The sequence below is a fragment of the Rhineura floridana genome, chromosome 4, assembly GCF_030035675.1.
Source record: "Rhineura floridana isolate rRhiFlo1 chromosome 4, rRhiFlo1.hap2, whole genome shotgun sequence".
Lineage (NCBI taxonomy): Eukaryota > Metazoa > Chordata > Lepidosauria > Squamata > Rhineuridae > Rhineura > Rhineura floridana.
This window is the reverse complement of record NC_084483.1, coordinates 17,270,367-17,291,114: the sequence shown is the minus strand read 5'-3', so window position 1 is coordinate 17,291,114 and position 20,748 is coordinate 17,270,367. Positions and strand designations below refer to the sequence as shown.

Below are 20,748 nucleotides of genomic sequence, written 5' to 3'. Positions count from 1 at the left end.
TGACAGGGAGCTAAGGCTGAAGGATCCCACTAGGACAAAGGCATGAACAGAATGGGGCCAAGCTAGAAGGAGCAGCCAGTCTTGACTCTCATGCATTCCTGCCTTTGGACACTAGGCGGCACTACTACCCACCTGATGGTATGCTATCTGAGGAAAACTGCAGCATCCAACTCCCCTCAGCCCGGCATAAATGCAAGTTGGACTGCACCCTAAAGCTATAGATTTTTCTCTTTAGAGGAGCAAACTATTTATGTACAATACACCAAATTATTGTGAACACAAAGAACATGGGTACAATTATATATGTACCTTTACTTGGGTGCAGTGATGTGGGGTGGAAAATTTCCCCCAAACAATTTTAAACAAATGTTTAACAAACTTGTGACTGTAATACAATCTAAGTGGTTTACAAATAGAATAAAACATTAAAATTATCAAAAGACAATTTAAACAGGTATTTAAAAAGATTAAAAGCTAAAAAGAGAGCAAAACACATGTGAACTGTCTACATGTCTCTAAAGGCTTGCCTGGACAAAAATGTTTTCAGCAGGTACCAAAAAGAGTACAGCAAAATACAGCCTGCATGATGTCAGTACACAGGGAGTTCTAAAGTGGAGGTGCTGCCACACTAAAAGATTAATTTCTTATGAGCTTGGAACAAAAATGTCCCTGTGCTTATTTTTCCATGGAAAACTTTCTGTTTCACAAGTTCATTAGTAACAATGAATGGATGCCAACTGCAAATAAAATATTAGGCAAGCCTGGCAGTTTCAACATTTGTAGCTTTGTTTACTAAATACAAGAGAAGTAAAATTTAGTAAATTTGATAACTCTGTAGCACATCAGAAAATTTTCCAATGCAAATTACCCTAATGTGCATAGGACACCCCCCAAATATTCCAATTTAAATTTTTCCAGAAACCCCACACCATTGCCTGGGAGTCAGTCCCATTGAGCAGGGGGTTGGACTCGATGGCCTACAAGGCCCCTTCCAACTCTATGATTCTATACAGGAACTTCCTGTAAATATACATCAGGTGGCACTGCATATCTTTTACATATGTCTGATAGAATTGAGAAGAGCAGTTTAGTTCACAGTGACAGCAAGAGGTCCTAGCATGCATGTCACTAGGAGCAAGGCAAATCATGTTTGAGAAAGAATTATAATAAAAGTCATTTAGCAAGGGCCTCTTAAATTAAATCAAGTCCAGGAAAATGGCTTAAGTAGTTTCCAGACATAATTTTTTAAGATTACTATTACGTGGTGGAAGTGTGCATCCAGTAAACTGAGCTAGAGGTTCCTTGTTCAAACCCAGCTATTGAAGGTAGATATAGCAGTTCCTTTGAAAATTATGGACAGGGAATGTCTCTCAGTAGCACGCCTCATGCTCTGCATACAGGAAGGTCCCAGATTGAATCCCTGGCGTCCCCAGTTAAAAAAGAATTAGGTAGTGGAGGTTGGGAAATTTTATTTATTTAGTACATTGATATCCCACCTTTCCTCCAAGGAATTCAAGGTGGTGTACATAGTTCTCCCTCTCCTCATTTTATCCACACAACACCACTGTGAGGTAGGTTATGCTTAGAGACACTGTGACTAGTCCAGGGTCACCTAGTGAGCTTGATGGCTGAGTGGAGATTTGAACCCTGGTCTCCCAGGTCCTAGTTCAACACTCTTCCAGCACTCTTGCATCACACCTCTTTCTATGAGCTTGAAGAACTGCTGCCAGTCATATTAGACAATCTGGGCTAGAATGACACATAGTAAGGTGCCATAACCAAGTCAGACTATGTTTCCTTATATTTAATAAGACATTTCTGTAATAAATTCTCAAGTGAAAATCTGAAAACTTTGCATAGCTACCTGAAGCAGTAATAGTTAACTTACCCAATTTTACCAGGTATGAAAAGGAGCAAAGGGACAACAGGAGAATCGTCATTGCCATAAATAATGAAGCCTAGTTCATGTAATCTTCGCCTGAAGTACCTTGTATTTTCTGCCAGCTGGTGGACTCTCTGAAGTCCTAGAATAAGAACCACGAAATCAGTGAATGCAGAAAAATCACACATCTGCTCAGGACAAAAAACAAGATCCAGATCTTTATGCTTCAGGGATGAGCATGTGAAAAATCTAACTGAGATGACTTCAGAAGCCAATACATTCTCATTCCCATAAATTTAAACATCACTGTTGTATTCCCATGTAATTATTGCTGACAAATATAATATAATGAAGGTAAAAGAGCACCCCACAGGGCCAAATGAGACATGTGTCCACACAGTTCACAATGGATTCTTACCTCAGCAGTAAAAGGAGCATGCAGAAGAGCAGTGCTACTCCCCACCCCAAATCTCAAGGCCTTACCTCCCATCAGTCCATTGCTTTAGGCACTTTTCTCTGTTTTCAACCTGCTTCTGGTTTTGGAGTGAAGAAGAAAGAAAGTGCCTGGAGCAACAACTGTGGGAAGCAGGAGGATTTAGTGCCCCCTCTCCCCCAGACTTCTTAATATTATTTAAAACAGACACACCCATTTTATTTATATGTGAACATGGTGGCTATGTGGATGATGGTTTCATCATGCTTAGCTTGACGTCCTACATACTGCACTTCCCTCTTTGCTTTCCAAGCAGAACATTCACTACTTCTCAGTACACAGCACAGTCGATGTATCCTAATTAAAGTATCTGGCAGGAAAAGGTGCCCGGCTTAGTATAATAAATGTTGTTCTCACGTACAAATCCACCTAGACTCCATTCAACATGGGTGAAAAGAGATCATTCCAAAACAAATGTGAATATCCAGAACTATTTTCTGGTTCAAGGACGCATAAATCCTCATTCTGCATGCCTAAAATCCCTGCTAAACCAAGATAATGAGTTTCTATATGGATTACAAAACAACAGTGACCAGTATGAGGTCTTAATAACAGTGTATTCACTATAATACTATCTTTTTGGAATGCTAAAGAGGAGTTTGAAGGCAAAAGACAAGTACATTTCGCCCACTTCAATGTACTCTGCAGTGCTGCAGAGCAGCCTTTCCCAACCTTTGTGTCCTCAGATGTTACTGGACTACAATTCCCATCAGCCCCAGCCAGCATGGCCAATGGTCAGGAATTATGGGAAATGTAGTACAGCAACACCTTGGGAACCCAAAGATTGAGAAAGGCTGCTCTGGGGGTGGCAAATTTGTGCCCCTCCAGATGCTGTTGGATTACAGCTCTCTTCATCTGTTTTTAGGGTCTGCTTAAAACAATTGTTTAGGCAAGCCTATCAATACACACAGATGTTGAGTTTTAACCTTTTTGGTTCCTGTTGATTTTAAATGTTTTTAATTACTTGTTTTTAACTGTTTTTATTTATAATTTTAATATTTCTTATAAACCACTTAGAGGTTTTGTTACAATCAAGTGGTATATGACTGTTGACCATGAGGGGTGGAGCTGATGGGAGCCGGAGTCAAACAACATCATCAGGTACTGCCAAAATCAACTTGGGTAGGATAAAATGTGACAGATAAGGGGTCATGCGTAAGTCTAATACAGAAAAGCTACACATCTCCTAAATCAGGCTATAAAGCAGTCAAACCAAGATTAAATATGTAGCCATTTGATGTAGTGGGGGGAAAAAGTCAACAGAACAGCTGTCTCTTCAAATTTGTTTTGCGGAAAGGTACTCTGTGAATGGGTCCAATGTAAATTAGGCTCTCCAGGTGTCACAAATGAAGTGTGCTCTAAACCTGGAAGTTGCCAACCCAGGCTTGTCACAAGAGGATGCATATGGCATTAATGCGGCTTTCAAGGATGGCTAACACGTATGGCTCCAGATGTTTTTGGACTCCATCATTCCTGACCATTCCCTATATTAGTTGGGGCTGATGGGAGCTGGGAGTCTGACAACATCTGAAGCAGTACAGGTGAACCACCCCGATGTAGCTAAAAGTTAAAAACACAATTAAAAACCCATTCCAGAATTTAAATAAAGCTAAAGTGGACAGAACAAAATTAAATTGAAGCCGCTTGATCCAAAGCCATTCCTACGCTTCACCAACTCAAGAGCATTACATTCTGCTTTTTCTGATGATGCAGTAACCTTGCTATTTCTAATCTTCCAACAGCCAAGGGACTTTTCACTGGATTACTTCTAATGTTAGTTTGTAAGAGACAGACACAAAGCACATGTTTGCAAAAGCTTGCAGGCTGCCTTTGTACATCACAACATAGCAGATCTTGTGGCGTCTCTGATCTTTTTAACAGCCTAACTGCACCACCATATTTCTTTTTGAGGAGGCCACCATCACAATTGTCATTACAGCATTTCACTCTTTCCAGAGCAGCTATCTACGGCACATCCTGCTCCACCCCGCTGCGAATTATTATTATTATTTTACAAAGTCTCTAGAGTTCTTTGTAATTAGCACTTCTCTTAGGCACCACTTGAAGCCAGACTATTTTGCGTTTCCCTATAGAAAATAAATAAATATATCAGTAATTACCATAATCCTGAGGTTTTTCCCTCCATCCCATTTGGTTTGAGAAACGAGGCATTTTAGCTCCTCTGATTTGCAAAGAACACTATGTTGTCAGAAAACTGAAACTTACAGGACTGTAAATAGATTTAACTCTTGGTGCTCATTTCTTGACCACATCTTTCATATAGACACACACACACACACCTGTTAACAAGAATCTCCTATGCACACAGTTGAGATGTTGTGGCAGAAGATAGTTTTAAGGCCCCCATGCAAAACAGGTGAAAGGTGCTATCAAAGCTGATTAAGTAGTGGTATACATGGAGTGAAACCAGGAAAGAGGAACCTCATGCAGAAGCCTGCTCCCAGCCACAGATTGTCCTTGCTGGATCAGGGGAACCCTCTCCTTCAGGGCTGGCCCTACCATTAGTCAGAGTGAGGCAGCCACTTTAGGAGGCAGATGTTTGTTTCTTACATTTATATCCCACCTTTCCTCCAAGGAGCTCAAGGTGGTGAACATGGTTCTCCCCCCTCTCCTTATTTTATCCTGTGAGATAGGTGAGGCTGAGATGGTGACGGGCCCAAGGTCACCCAGCAAGCTTCATGGCTGACTGGGGATTTGAACCCTGGTCTCCCAGGTCCTAGCCCAACACTCTAACAACTACACCACTCAGAAGCAGAAAAAAGGTCTTGGATAACACAGAAGTCTGATCTGTGCACAGTGTATCTTGCCCCCCCCAAGCTAACCTGTTGCCCTCAGGTGCAGTGGAGGACACTGTCTTTCTACATTAAAATGAAAACCAATTGCCAATCCAATCAGCTTCTGTAGATGGAATGCAAGGGATGAGGAGAGAGTGACAGGTAGTAAGTTGTCCTTTGCTTCAAACAGCAACATGTTTGGGGCTGACCCTAGTCTCCTTTCAGAATTTCTCTTCCTGATCCACCATTTTGGAACTTTCCATACAATAAGTTTTTAAAGAACTACAAATATGAATTTGTTGGGTGTGCTCTGTTATAACAAACACATCTAACAAAGTATTTTGTCAAATTATTGCATTTGTGAAACTTTAGATTAAAAGAACATTTAGCAATTAATTTCTTAATTGTCTGTGAGATAACTCTTGCTTTGCTAAGGCTCCTCTGGCATACTCATCTAGACATACTTTTCTAAAAAAATAAAATGCATGCAGAGTAAAACTGCCTCCTTCTCCAACCCCATTATGTATCTTTATTTATTTCTTCAGTTTAAAAAAATGAGTTATATTTGATGGTATGCTCTTCAATACAGATAAGTGGGAAGTCAAAGCTACCAAAACACACACAGCATGTCTGTCTGTCTGGTGAACAGTATCTGGTTTGCTATAGGAGAGTTGCCCTGGACCTCAATACCTCCACCCCTCCAAATATGGAGTATTGATCTTCCTGAGTTGCTGGATGAACTGGCCTAATACAGCACTTTCCACACCTTGGATAGGTATTTTATTTATTTATTAAATTTCTATACCGCCCCATAGCCGAAGCTCTCTGGGCGGTTCACAACAAGCAAAACAGCAAAAATACAATTAAAACCATTATTTCACAGATGAAAACAGTCATGCTTCTTCTAACAGCTCATACCAAGGATCTCTACACAAGTCCTCCTCTTACTCCTTACCCATCACCATAGATGCATGTATTCTGCAACATCCAGTCTTCCATTGGATTTAAAAGCCAGAAAGATGTTTGTTCTTGTCAAACAGACAAAAAACATTGTCTCAGTAAAGGTTATCTGCAGTTCAGAATAAGCCAAAGTATGTGAAGTGGCATGCTATGTATTGTGTGAGGGTCTTAGTGTTTATGCATATGCACTAGAGATGTAATACATCTTTCCTTCATCCAGAGATTTAACATCTAGAGGCTCAGGGGAGGGAGCTAAGCCCTGAATTTCACATTAAAATTTTATCAGGGCATTCTCAAGAGGCAAAAATTTGGACAAAATTAGAAGCAATGATTTACCAGCAACCAGTACCAGAACAGTTACTCTCCTTAATAAAAAAGTGCATGGACTTTCTAGTTAGGAAATGTTCTTATAGGAAGAGATACTTTGGAAATGATCTCTGTCCTTCTGAATGAATGGAAAGCAAACAAAATCCCTAGAAGTATTTTTTATACACAGATCTGGTCACACAGACTGTTATTCTTTGGGTTTGTCATTCAGTTTCCATTTGACAAATCCATTGAGTTAGAGGGCCCACAAATAGCTTAACCATCTCTCCAGTGGCGCTAAAACAAAAACAGCTGTGCCAGAGTAACACACACACACACACACACACCCCACACACACCCACACACCCTTACTACAAAGCTTTCCAGTTCCTAGTAGCAATAGTCTGGGGGTATTTCCAAAAATATTTTCGGTACAAAGGATTTCAAAAGAACTAGGAAGAAACAGTGGGGGATGGTCCATCCTTGAATAGCTTACAGGAAACTTTTAGAGGCCTAGAACATTTTTCAGTACAATTAATATTAAGCTGGGGACTATCAAATTTTAATGCAGATAATAGAAAAAATGTGTTTTCCTCAAAAAGTTAGCAGCAGTTTTCTACCTGGTTTCAGGAGAAGAAAACAAATGGTTAGTTAAAGCACAGATCCATGTTCCTGGCTGTAATGAGAAATCCCCCAAAAGTAATTTGTGTTTACCAGCAGAACACCCACAGCCCAATATTCTGTCCCATGTGCTCACTTGCTATGTGCTAGAGTGCTCTTCTATATAATGAGCCTAGTCAGGTGTTGTCTTTGACTGTTAAGACATAAAATAAGTCCCATTACCAAGATCAGGTTCTCTTGGGCTATGGGTGTATCAAATATCAGCTAAGTTACGAGGAACTACCTTAAAAAATTTAATACCTTTATCAGTCTGTTAGTCAGAAGTGAGGTCTATTCTCAGATGATGAATTTACAGACAAGACCATGAGAAGCACAGGGAGAGAAGGCATGAGTAGTGCTCCTTTAATACTCCTTTCCCCTTTAGGTCCTTAACAAGAACTTTGCAAAAGAGTACCATACCACAGTCCCAACCCTTTTAGAGTTTTCAGACCAGACCCCACCGTCTAATCCATGTCCATATCAGAGCTTCTAGCAAAGCATTTAGCCTGGAGTAGAGAAGACTAAGGGCAAACATGATAGCACTCTTCAAATATCTGAAAGGCTGTCACACAGAAGAGGGCAAAGACTTGTTCTTTCCTGCTCCAGAGCTAGATTCGATTGGTTAAAGTTGCTGGAGGATAGATCTTGGTTGAATATTAGGAGAAACATCTTCATAGTAAGAGCAGTTCAACCAGTGACCTAGAGGGATGATGTGGGTTCTCCCTCACTGAAGATCTTTCCAGCAGAAATTGGACAGTCATCTACTGGGGATACTCTAGCTCTGGATTCCTTGAATCAAGTAGAGGTTTGGACTAGATGACCTCCCAACACTATGATGAGCACACAGTGTGTTGTGGGTGTTTTTAAATCCTACACCAAATATCTTCAAAATTTTACTACCACTGTGAATTGTGTGAAAGAATTCATTATATGAATACCAGATCATTTGTGTATTATGTGCACAAATAGTTTGTGTGTTTTGAGATTGGCAAGCACTCAACACAGAAAGGAAGAACTACTTCAAATGGATGATAGAATGGTGTAAGCCGTTCCTTACCAAGCCTCACCACGTTCCTCTCATTTCTGAATATGTGTTTTGTGGTCAGACCACACACTAGCCTGACTGCCTCCCAACCCGTGTACATGTTCTGCCAAGCTATTTTAACACACAAGAACAGATATTATGGTGATAGGTACTTTGGAAAAACCTCAGTGTTTGAACACGATTACAGACTCACAGCTTGATGTGACTCCTCAACATCAAATCAAGGTAATTCTCCAAGGAAAAAATAATTAAGACTGCTTTGTCTAAACCAGATTTTGAATGTGTGACTTTTAGTAACTAGGTGGGATGCCTTGTTTTTAATTTCTTAGCTCTCTAAAAAATCTATAGCACATGTAAATAAAGTCAGCACTCAAGATGTAGATTCTCATGGTATTTTCATTTACCACAGATATGTCCCAAGTAAACTTTCAACTCATTCAACATTTTGTTGTTTGAAAAAGCCTGAAAGGATGGGCAAAAAGAAGAACTGAGGTGGAATGGAAGAATGTTGAGTGTTTTAACGCCTGTTGCTATTGTTTTAATTGTGGTTTGTGTGAATGCGTTTAAATGAGTTTTATTTGAATGTGTGAGTTTGAATTTATGTGTTGTTGTGAACGGTGTTGTGTGTGAATGAATTTGTCTGAGTATATGAGTACGTGAGTGTGAGTCTTTGTGTATTTTATTATGTGCCTGGGAGAGAGGACCTTGTGCCGAGCGGGGGGACTTTTGGGGCCCCCAATTTATGTAGTGACAGGTAATGGGAGGTATGGTGTTGTGAGGAGAACATGCCAGTTAAGGGGAACTCGTCCCAGACAAGTTGTGCCTGTGCCTTGTTCCGGTCCTCCTCACATCCACAGGATTGTTGGTTGTCCTATCAGCCAGCCCTCGGATCTCCAAGTGTTGCTTCTGAATGCCAGGTCGGTACATAATAAAATCTCCCTCGTCCACGACTTAATTGTTGATGAGGGCGCCGACCTGGCATGTGTAACTGAGACCTGGGTGGGTGATCAGGAGGAGTTACTCTCTCCCAGCTTTGCCCACCTGGGTATATGGTTCAACACTGTGGTAGATCCGAGGGTCGGGGAGGCGGGGTAGCTGTGGCCTATAGGAGTTCTCTCCCGCTCATCAAGCACCCTGTCCAGGTGACGACTGGCTTGGAGTGCCTCCACCTTGTGCTGGGTCAAGGAGACAGACTGGGAATACCGTTGGTGTACCGCCCACCCTGCTGCCCAACGGCTTCCCTAACTGAGCTGACAGAGGTAGTCTCGGAGGTACTGCTGAAGTCCCCCCAGACTATTGGTACTGGGAGACTTCAACATCCATGCCGAGGCTGCTTTATCTGGGGCAGCTCAGGACTTCATGGCCTCCATGGCAACCATGGGGCTGTCTCAATTTGCTACTGGCCCAACACATGTGTCGGGGCATACTCTTGATTTGATCTTTGCCACTGGACATGGAGATGGTAACCTGGAGGTGGGGAGTTTTTCATCGACCCCATTGTCATGGACAGATCACCACTTGTTGAAGTTTAGGCTTACAGCAACCCTCTCCCTCCGCAAGGGTGGGGGACCTATTAAGATGGTCCGACCACGGAGACTAATGGATCCTCAGGGTTTCCAAAGGGCTCTGGGGGATTTTCCGGCTGATAAGACTGGCGCTCCTGTCGAAGCCCTGGTCGAACTGTGGAATACGGAAATGACCCGGGCCGTGGACACGATCGCTCCTGCGCGCCCTCTCCCATGTCGAGCTCATGCAGCTCCGTGGTATACCCCAGAGCTGAGAGCGATGAAACAAGAGAGGAGGAGGCTTGAGTGCAGATGGAGGCATACTCCTGACGGATGCAATCACGCCTTGGTAAGTGTCTCTACGAAATTGTATACAGAAGCGGTGAGGGCAGCGAAAAAGCAATATTTCGCTGCCACCATTAAATCATCTCTCAACCGTCCAGCGGAGCTCTTTAGAATTGTCCGAGGGCTTTTACGTTCTAGCCCTCAGGATATTAGAGAACCATCGATAACCCGCTGTAATGAGTTCGCTGGGCACTTCCAAGATAAAATCTTATGCATCCGTCGGGACTTAGACTCCAATATTATGGCAGTTGAACCTAATGAGGTATCTGGAGCACGGTCTTGTCCTCATTTATTGGATGAGTTTCAGTTGGTACAGCTTGAGGAAGTGGACAAGGTATTTGGAATGGTGCGTGCAACCACTTCTGCTCTAGATCCTTGCCCTTCTTGGTTAGTGAAAGCTGCTAGGGTTCAAACAGCCGGATGGGCCAGGGAAGTGATAAATGCCTCCTTGAGAGAGGGAGTGGTCCCTAGTCGTCTAAAAGAGGCGGTAGTAAGACCACTCCTGAAGAAACCTTCCTTGGACCCAGATAATTTGAACAACTACAGACCGGTAGCGAACATTCCATTTTTGGGCAAGGTCTTGGAACGGGTGGTTGCCAGCCAGCTCCAGGTGCTCTTGGATGAAACCGATTATCTTGATCCATCTCAATCCGGTTTTAGGCCCGGTTTCGGCACTGAAACGGCCTTGGTCGCCCTGTATGATGACCTATGCCGGGAGAGAGTGTAACTCTGTTGATTCTCCTGGATCTCTCAGCGGCTTTTGATACCATCAACCATGGTATCCTTCTGGAGAGACTCACGGAGTTGGGAGTTGGAGGTACTGCTTGGAAGTGGCTCCGCTCCTACTTGGTGGATCGTCTCCAGAAGGTAGGGCTTGGGGAGCACTGCTCAACACCCTGGACTCTCCATTGTGGAGTCCCGCAGGGATCGGTTCTGTCCCCCATGCTTTTTAACATCTACACGAAGCCGCTGGGTGCGGTCATTAGGAGTTTTGGAGTGCGTTGTCACCAGTATGCTGATGACATGCAGCTCTATTTCTCCTTTTCATCTTCCTCAGGTGAGGCTGTTAATGTGCTGAACCATTGCCTGGCCGCAATAATGGATTGGATGAGAACTAATAAACTGAAGCTCAATCCTGACAAGACTGAGACGCTGTTGGTGGGTGCCTTCTTGGCCCAGACGGTGGATGTTCAACCTGTTCTGGATGGGGTTACACTCCCCTTGAAGGAACAGGTTCGTAGCTTGGGGGTTCTTTTCGATCCATTCGTGTCTCTTGAGGCTCAGGTAGCCTCGCTGGCACGGAATGCGTTCTACCACCTTTGGTTGGTAGCCCAGCTACGTCCCTATCTGGACAGTGACGACCTCGCCTCAGTTGTGCATGCTCTGGTAACCTCTAGATTGGACTACTGCAATGTACTCTACGTGGGGCTGCCTTTGAAAACAGTCCGGAAACTACAGCTAGTGCAAAACGCAGCAGCCAGACTGTTGACGAGGACCAGACAGTCCGCACATATAACACCTGTTCTGGCGCGTTTGCACTGGCTACCTATTTGTTTCCAGGCTAAATACAAAGTGCTAGTTTTGACTTATAAAGCCTTACACGGTGCGGGACCACAATACCTGGCGGAACGCCTCTCTCAATATGAACCTACCCGATCACTACGTTCAACATCAAAGGCCCTCCTCCGAGCTCCGACTCACAAAGAGGCTCGGAGGGTTGTAACGAGATCTACGGCCTCTTCAGTGGTGGCCCTCGAACTATGGAATAGTTTTCCTGACGAGGTGCGCCTGGCGCCTACACTTCTATCCTTTCGGCGCCAGATTAAAACCTTTTTATTTTCCCAGGCATTTTAACATATTTTATTGTTGTTAATATATACCAGGCTGTTAAATACTTAAATGTATGTTTTTAGTGTTTTATTGTCATTTTATTGTATTTTTTGCCTTGTATTCACTTTATGCTGTACACCGCCCTGAGAGCCTCAGGCTTTGGGCGATATAAAAATCGAATAAAATAAAATAAAATAAATAAATAAATAAAATAAAAAAGACAAAATGAACATTTCCCATTACTGAACACAATAACCCAGCTGCAGAAAAGCTAGATGGGAATAGATTTCTATGTTTAAAAGCTGCTTACTACTGAGCAAAGGTAAGTATGGCAAGTAGAAAGATAGTGTACTGGGGAAAACAGACACAGAGAGCAATGATTCCAGGGACCTAAAATGAAACCCCAAAGAATTACCCTTCATTTTTATTTGTATATTTATGGATGTATTATAACACATTAATTAATGAATTAGAATTAATATAGCGCGCTAGAATATTCAGGGCAAGCTTTATAGCACCCATGTTATGTAGGTCAACATTATCCTCATAAAACAATAAAGGGGGAACGAAGTCCAAGATCCATTTGCCTAAAGATGACTAATGACCTCATGGAAAAAATTGTGATTTGCACTGGAAACTTCCTGATTTATAGCACAAATCTTTGCCAATAATCTAAAAACAGTTTTCTAGGGCATTGTTGTTATGTGCCTTCAAGTCGATTTCAACTTATGGTGACCCTATGAATCAGCGATCTCCAGTAGCAGCTGTTATAAACTACCCTGTTCAGATCTTGTAAGTTCAGGTCTGTGGCTTCCTTTATGGAATCAATCCATCTCTTGTTTGGCTTTCCTCTTTTTCTACTCCCTTCTGTTTTTCCCAGCATTATTATCTTTTCTAGTGAATCATGTCTTCTCATTATGTGTCCAAAGTAGGATAACCTGTTTCATCATTTTAGCTTCTAATGATAGTTCTGGTTTCATTTGTTCTAACACCCAATTATTGTTTTTTTTGTGGTCCATGGTATCTGCAAAGCTCTCCTCCGACACCACATTTCAAATGAGTTGATTTTTCTCTAATCCACTTTTTTCACTGTCCAACCATACATAGTAAAATCTGTGCCCAAGCAGTATCACTTCATATTGTAGATTTTGGAGGGGGCGGGGGATGGAAAGATTCTCTCTATAAAAATTAAAACACACATAGAAAAATAGCTTGTTAGGTAGAAGGATTCTAGCCTAGCCTTCTCTTGCACATTTGTTTTCTATATACAGAGGATTTTTTCTTCCTTCTTATAGCGGAGCTTTCCATTACGTGAGCCTCACCTCCCATTTGCAATCTGAACTTGTGCAGCAGAGAGACACTTCTTCTCCCCAGTGAAGATTAGGCCTACACTTTGAGACTGCTAGAAGACCTCTTTATTCAGCCAGAACTTTTTTCTCTAAAAAGGAAAACATATCTTGCCCAGTCATAAGATTATGAGCTGTGCCTTAATTGCATAAGGAAATTAAATATTTCTTCAGCCCTTCTGTCATGGTTAATGCTAGTTGACTATTTTGAAGCTTTCCGCACAATTCTTTCTGCTTGAGCTTTCCCAGTCTTTGTGGGGGTGAGAGACAACCTAAGCGAGTTTGGCTCTTCCTCAGCTACCATCCACAGGTGGACAAGAAGAATGTCAGGAGGCTTATAAACTTTATGCAAAGCCATTACAGCAAAGACAGATGGCTCATCATTCATCTCTGTCTAAAAATCCACATTCTTTGTATAAACTGAAGGAAGACAAATTGACCAAGTCCCAAAAATTTGTTCTGTTGACACTGATGGAAGAAATCCACTTTCCAGCTCATTTTTTAACCTGTGTTAAAACATACTAGATACACAGAATCCAGCACACCAAGAAGTTACATCTTTCCCATGCAGAGGCTTTGAAAAAAACTGCCTCATCCAGTTTTCATTTCACCACTCTAAATCAGAGTCACCTACAATGGATTATAACATTGGAGGCTTGATTGATTATGGAAAGCAGGGACCTGCTTACTGTATCCCTTGTAGAAGCCTTCAAAACCAGAATTCTGTTGAGACCCCAGTGTGGATATGCAATTTCTGCATAAGCAGGCTTCTCCTTTCACTTCTATCGTAGGGACAGATTCCATTATAGTGGCCTGGGTAGCTACATAGGAGCTTGATGAGCAGATCAGAACTCCCAGGTAGGAACAGAAGCTGCTGGATCAGCTGCAGGTATGCCAGTTTTTGATGAAAAATAGTTTCATGCTGTTTTAATTTCCTTCTCCCAGATGCATAATAATATACTGTTGATTCTCCTCAAAGGCCTTTATGTTATTGAGCATGATGTCCTTTTCGACTATCTAGCTGGGATGGGAGTCAGAGGCAGCATATTCAACTAGCTCCTCTGCAGCTCCAGAAGACGGTGCTAGGCGATGCGTGGTGTGTACTGTTCCACTGCACTTGTGATAAGGCGTTCCACAGGGCTCTATTCTATGGATCCAGTGACTACATGAAACTGCTGGGTGAAGTCATCTGGAGCTGAGCTCTACGTCTCCATTTCACCTATTCCAGATGTGGCTGTCCTAAACTGGACAGGAAGGAAGAGGATGATTTGAAAGTGGGGGATATTAACATCAGTCCCTTGTCATGGTCGGATCACCGCCTGTTAAGATTTAGGCTTTCAGCATCTTGCAGATGATCTGTCCTCAGAGGCTGGCGGATTCAACTGGTTTCCAAACAGCTCTGGAGGATTTTCCAGCTGATATGATTAGTGCTCTTGTTGAAGCCCTAGTTGATTTGTGAACCATGTGGATGGCCAGGGGCATTGTCATGATCACCCGAGTGCCTTCTTCCACTTTGTAGAGCCAGCTTGGCCCCTTGGTATACACCAGAGCTTAGGGAAATGAAACAAGATGGGAGGCAGCTTGAACACAACTGGAGGAGAACTCCAGATAAATGCAATCGAGCACTGGTGAGTGCTCATTATCAAACCTACGCAGTGGTAGTGAAGGCGGCAAAGAAGGCATACCTTGCTGCCTCCATTGCATCCTCATTATGCCATCCTGCAGAACTGGTAGTACAGGGCCTTTTACATTCTGGCCCAAAGGATGTGGTAGAACCAATGGTGGCTTGCTGTGACTTGTTTGCAAAGCATTTTGAGGATAAAATTGCTTGCATCCGCCAGGACCTAGACTCCATAGTTGCAGCAGATGAGTCTTAAGAATACTCAGGATGTTGTGTTGGATGAGTTTCAGTTAGTAAGGCTCAAGGATGTGGAAAAGGTGCTTAGTTCAGATCCAGGCCAGATCCAGGCTCTCTTGGATGAAACCAATTTTCTAGATCCATTTCCATGAGATTTTAGGCCTGGTTTTGGCATGGGAACTGCCTTAGTTGCCCTGTATGATGACCTATGTTGGGAGAGTGACAGGGGGAGTATGTCCTTGTTAATTCTCCTTGATCTCTCAGCGGCTTTTGATACCATCAACCATGGTATTTTTCTGCAGTGACTGTCTGAGTTGGGGGCAGGCAGTACTTCCTTGGTTCCAGTCCTACTTAGATAGTCATTTTCAGAGGGTGGTCCTTGAGAAATCTTATTCAGCCAGGTAGAGCCTTCCGTGTGGGGTTCCGCAGGGTTCAATTTTATCCCCCATGCTGTTTAAGATCTACATGAAACCGCTGAGTAGGGTTATTTGGAGTACGTTTTCAGCAATATACTGATAACACACAGCTCTGCTTCTACTTTTTATGTGCCGGTGTAGCAGTGGATGTGCTAGATCAATATCCTTCCTTGGTGATGAACTGGATGAGAGCTAATAAACTGAAGCTTAATCTAGACAAGACTGAAGCACTGTTAGTGAGTGGTTCCATAGACTGGCTGGATAAGATGTGGTCCGCTCTGGATGGGGTTACACTCCTGCTGAAGGAGCAGGTACATAGTTTGGGGATACTTCTGGATCATGACTATCACTTGAGGCTCAAGAGGCCTTGCTGCAGAGTATCTTCCATCAATTTTGACTAGTGGCTTAGCTGTGCCCCAATCCAGACAGGGACAGCCTAATTTCTCTTGTCTAAGCTCTGGAAATCTCTTGGTTAAACCATTGCATTGCTTTATACAGGGGGCTGCCTTTGAAGATGGTTTGGAAATTCGGCAGCCAGACTGCTGACTGGGGCAAGTAGCTCTGAAGATATAACACCAATTCTAGCATGACTGCACTGGCTACTAATTAGTTTCCAGGATCAATTCAAAGTACTGGTTTTGATCTATAAAGCTTATGTGGCTCAGGACCCCAATATCTCATGGACTGCCTTTCTCCATATGAACTGCCCCAAACCTTGTAATCATCATGTTGGTAGGTTGACTACTAGCTTATAAACCAGGGTTGATTTGATTTAAATAATGATTTAAAGCACTTCTCTAAAGGACCTAATTTTAATGATTTAAAACACAATTTAAATCATTATTGATTTAATCATTTATTTAATCATCATTTTTAGTAGAAGTACATTATTGTTTAATGTAACCTTAACACATTTTCAGAGATGTAGGTTTTATTAAAAGGTAGGTACACACTAAGCACTATAGCTCAACGTCAAGAAGACCAAAACAATGACAACAGAAGGTTTATGTAACTTTAAAGTTGACAATGAGGACATTGAACCTGTCAAGGATTACCAATACTTTGGCACAGTCATTAACCAAAATGGAGACAAATAGTCAAGAAATCAGAAGGAGACTACAACTGGGGAGGGCAGCTATGAGAGAACTAAAAAAGATCCTCAAATGCAAAGATGTATCACTAAAGTCAGGATCATTCAGACCATGGTATTCCCGATCTCTATGTATGGATGTGAAAGTTGGACAGTGAAAAACGTGGATTAGAGAAAAATCAACTCATTTGAAATGTGGTGTTGTAGGTGAGCTTTGCAGATACCATGGACCGTGAAAAAGACAAATAATTGGGTGTTAGAACAAAGTAAACCAGAATTTTCATTAGAAGCTAAAATGATGAAACTGAGGTTATCATACTTTGGACACATAGTGAGAAGACATGATTCACTAGAAAAGATAATAATGCTGGGAAAAACAGAAGGGAGTAGAAAAAGAAGAAGGCCAAAGCCAAACAAGAGATGGATTGAACAGGGTACTTCATGACAGATGCTACTGAGGTCACGGATTCATAGGGTCGCCGTAAGTTGTAATCGACTTGAAGGCACATAACAACAACAACAACACACTAAGCAATTATTCTGAATTGTTTTCAGATTAATTTTCATCAAAAAATGGGATGATAATTTGGTCATTTTAGTACTAAAGCAACACAAAATTGTGAAGTCATTCAGGAGATTAACCAGGTCCAACGGTTCAATTAATCATGATGTTTTTGTCATGATGTGCCAGAATCACCACCACCAACAGGCTTTTAAATTGTACTAAGAAGACTGTTGAAAAGGAAGACTACTCAGACACAAATTTACTACCCCTTTGACACTATGATAACAGCAGGTACAAGGTCTAAATAAGGCAATTTTAAAATAAAAATGCTTTTGATGACCTTATTTTGAGTGGCAGGGAAGGAATCAAAGGCATGTTTTATAGTTTCTGAAATTCTTAACATTCAGCTGAAAGTGGATGCTTGTACCTTCAGTTGATGCATTGCCGCCAATATGGTGGTATGGATTAGAGCCACTACAGCTTGAAGCATTTCTGCTATGCTCCTTGCACTGCAACAGCCCTTGAAGCTGAAATAATTGAGCACAAGTTCTGAGAACTTGTATATCTATATAGGCTTGCCTGCATGAGCTCCAAATAGGTAGGAAGTGAAAAGGAGAAGATAGGGTCTTTTCTGTTTTTTCTTAAAGCTGAAAGATACTATCATCTTGATAGCCACTGTGCAAAATTGCCCTCCATTGGCAATAATTATTAAATCAAGCATTCCATAAATCTGTTTTTACCATATGTGTTACAAGTTCATATTTATCATTATAGATTAAACACACACTCTTTGAAACGGCTTTAGAAACTATATAATAGTTCTACATACTATGGTGTTAAAATACTATAGAAACAAGGTACACCTATTCTGTGCTAGCATCTCATAGGCCCTCATCTTCAATATTGAAGACTTGTGCCAGTTTCTCATTATGATGGTGCTGTGGTGGCCACTTGGCACAGTTGGATAAAGCTCTACCAAACATGGTGTTGGCCAAATTTAACCACACCAAGCAAAACAGTTCATTTCCTGGTAGATTTCCAGACATGGAAAATATTGGCTCAAACCACAAGGGTACCACTTCACACAATCATACAGACATACAGTGATCCACAATCTTTGTCCCAACTGCCCTGTCTTCATCCAAGACAGTAAACAAATCCAAAATTCTGCAAGAGTGTTCCCTTTAATGGGATTATTCATAAAGATTACTTAGAATATTTTACTGGGATTTGGGGGCAGACTCTCCTTCCCCCTGTGTACCTAGGCTTATGATGTTATGAAGAACTTGGTGCACAATACTTTAGTGACTTGTTTAGTCAGACTAACATTTCTGCGATGTAAGGAGATCATTATTATGCCTTTTCACAGAATCCAGCACAATGAGTTGGTTAGAACACAGTGACCCTGGTTTTGTAGAACATGGTTTATAAAGCCAGGAATGAGATGTTAGACTAATGTGCACATCAGCTTCAGCACTTCAATCAGGTAAAGTAAACTAGCTTCCCTTTACATCCAAAAATGGGAAATTGTCACTTAACATAAATAATTCAAATTTACAACTAAGATCTGGGAACAGAAATACATGGGACCGATGCTTGTTCCTAGCTTCATAAACCATGGTTTACAAAGTCAGGATCATTGCACCTGAATTGGCTCAACAACATTTTCCAAGCAAAGCATGCTTGCAAGGTGTATGCAGGCCAGGAATTGGGTCCCCCAAATGCAAGGATTTGTGTTTTGCTCATAACATGGACCACAAATGATCAGTTGCATTTATTCACAAACGTGAGCTTCTTAAGGTAAATTGATGTTACTCCCCCTTCCATTCTAAACCACTATAAAATGAAATCTTCACAGTCAGCACAATATCCTACCTTGTGTGGTTCCATCCAGTCCCATGACACACTTCATGGCTCTTATGATTTGTTCTGCTACAGAAGGACACATAGACACTGCATATGTAATATTATGGGAGTGAAGTCGTAAGTAGTCTACCAGTTCCTGAAATCAAAACAGAACAAAATTTCAATGCAGACTTCAAAACCTCCTTATTTCTATTGGAATGGAAGTTTGCAGGTGACAAGAGATTTTTGATCAAGAATTGGCTGTATACCCACAGTAACCCAAAATGCAAAATTTCACGTATAACCTAGTTTCTGAACCAATGGCTAAATCAACTACTTGCCTCACTGTACAAGTGAGAGTTTGGTGGCGGGAAGGGGGGACTCTCTCAAGCAATAATCTTATAACTACCACCAAAAAGGCTACAGTAGAAAAAACCCAGTGAATAGCAAGTTATATTTCCAAATTGCCTTGTAAAGAGAGGAGCAAACAGAAAGGCAGCAGAGGATATCTTAATTCCCTACTATCATTAGAGATGCCCCTTCCCATTCACCTTGTCCTCTGAAGAACAAAATTGTAATTCTATGGGTGCATCTTTTGTTAATTTGTTATCTTAATGAAAATAGTTTGATTTTCAAATCAAAATTCCTTTTCCCTCTTGGTTTATGGATTCAGTGTTCTGTTCAGTTGTGAACCCTTTAAAAGAGGGATGGTACTTTCTCCTTCAAAAACAAGTTATTCAGTCTGGGCCCATGTATGTACATAATCAATATATAGTATGCTATGTTTAAGGCTAGAAAGAAGTATCATACTAAATACATGGTGGTTGTTTTTTCCAACACATCATTTCAAATTAGTTTAGTACTAACAAATCAAACCTGGCACAGTATCAATGCCTAATTAAATGATCTGCAACTCAACACCTTCAACCTCGACCTTTATCATTACAGTGCCTGATCATCTCCCCGCCCAGCCCTGATTCAGAGGTAAGAGCAGGGCTGTGGAGTCGGTACGCCAAACCTTTGACTCCAACTCCTCTATTTTTCTACTGTCCGACTCCGACTCCACCCAAAATTGCTTTCAACTCCATAGCCCTGGAAAGGGCTGTAAATGTCTTTTTAAATTGGAAGCTCTCATAGGAGCATTTTTATCGCTGCCTGAATATGCGCTGATCTTGACATCACAGCATTTGTCTTCATCTGTCCATACCCTGACACACAAAATGTTTTCCATCTTGAGTTATGGTGAAATGCTCAACTACAGCTGACTTCATGGGAAGCTTCTTTGACATTTTGAATTTATATTTTAAAAAATTTGTCAATCAAAATTTATTTTGAAGCTGGAGTCGGTACATTTCTACTGACTCCGACTCCACCCAAAATTGCTTCCGACTCCGACTCCACAGCCCTGGGTAAGAGGTTATAAAACAGTGCTAAATTCAGCTCTGTGATAACATGATGCCAAGGGTGACTAACAGAGAAGCCAGTTCAAGTGGTTTCAAATGAAAAATCTGAATAAAATTTCCCCTGCAGACAAAAATCATGCTCACACACAGTTTTACTAATTTAAGCTCAAGCAACATATGTATTTAAAGTTCACAACCCTAAGCATACCATGTAGCCAATATAAATGCATTGATGGTTAGGTATTACCTAATCCTTTGGCAGGACCTGCAAATAAGCTATACAAAACTACACTTTTTCCTGATATGAACAAGGGAGCGGTTTTCCTAGAAATCACATGACTTTTGAAGGCACAGAACATGCCTGCTGTAGACAGCCATTATTAAAACTTTAAGATCAAAAAAATTCAGAGGCATTCCAAAACTATTTGAGAACTAGGTTACCAGCATGCAAATCACTGCAGCAT

At 41.6% G+C, this 20,748-nt stretch overlaps 1 protein-coding gene across 1 annotated transcript in view; it reads right to left on the bottom strand.

Annotated features, from left to right (window-relative positions):
- Nucleotides 1-20,748, bottom strand: part of SPTLC3 (serine palmitoyltransferase long chain base subunit 3) — a 120,293-nt gene that overhangs the window by 15,203 nt on the left and 84,342 nt on the right. Inside the window, exons 9-10 of the mRNA XM_061622566.1 lie at nt 18,912-19,038; nt 1,889-2,024 (exon numbers count right to left, since the gene is read on the bottom strand). Of these exons, the coding sequence (XP_061478550.1) occupies nt 1,889-2,024; nt 18,912-19,038 (263 nt within the window). The remainder of the gene's footprint in view (nt 1-1,888; nt 2,025-18,911; nt 19,039-20,748) is intronic.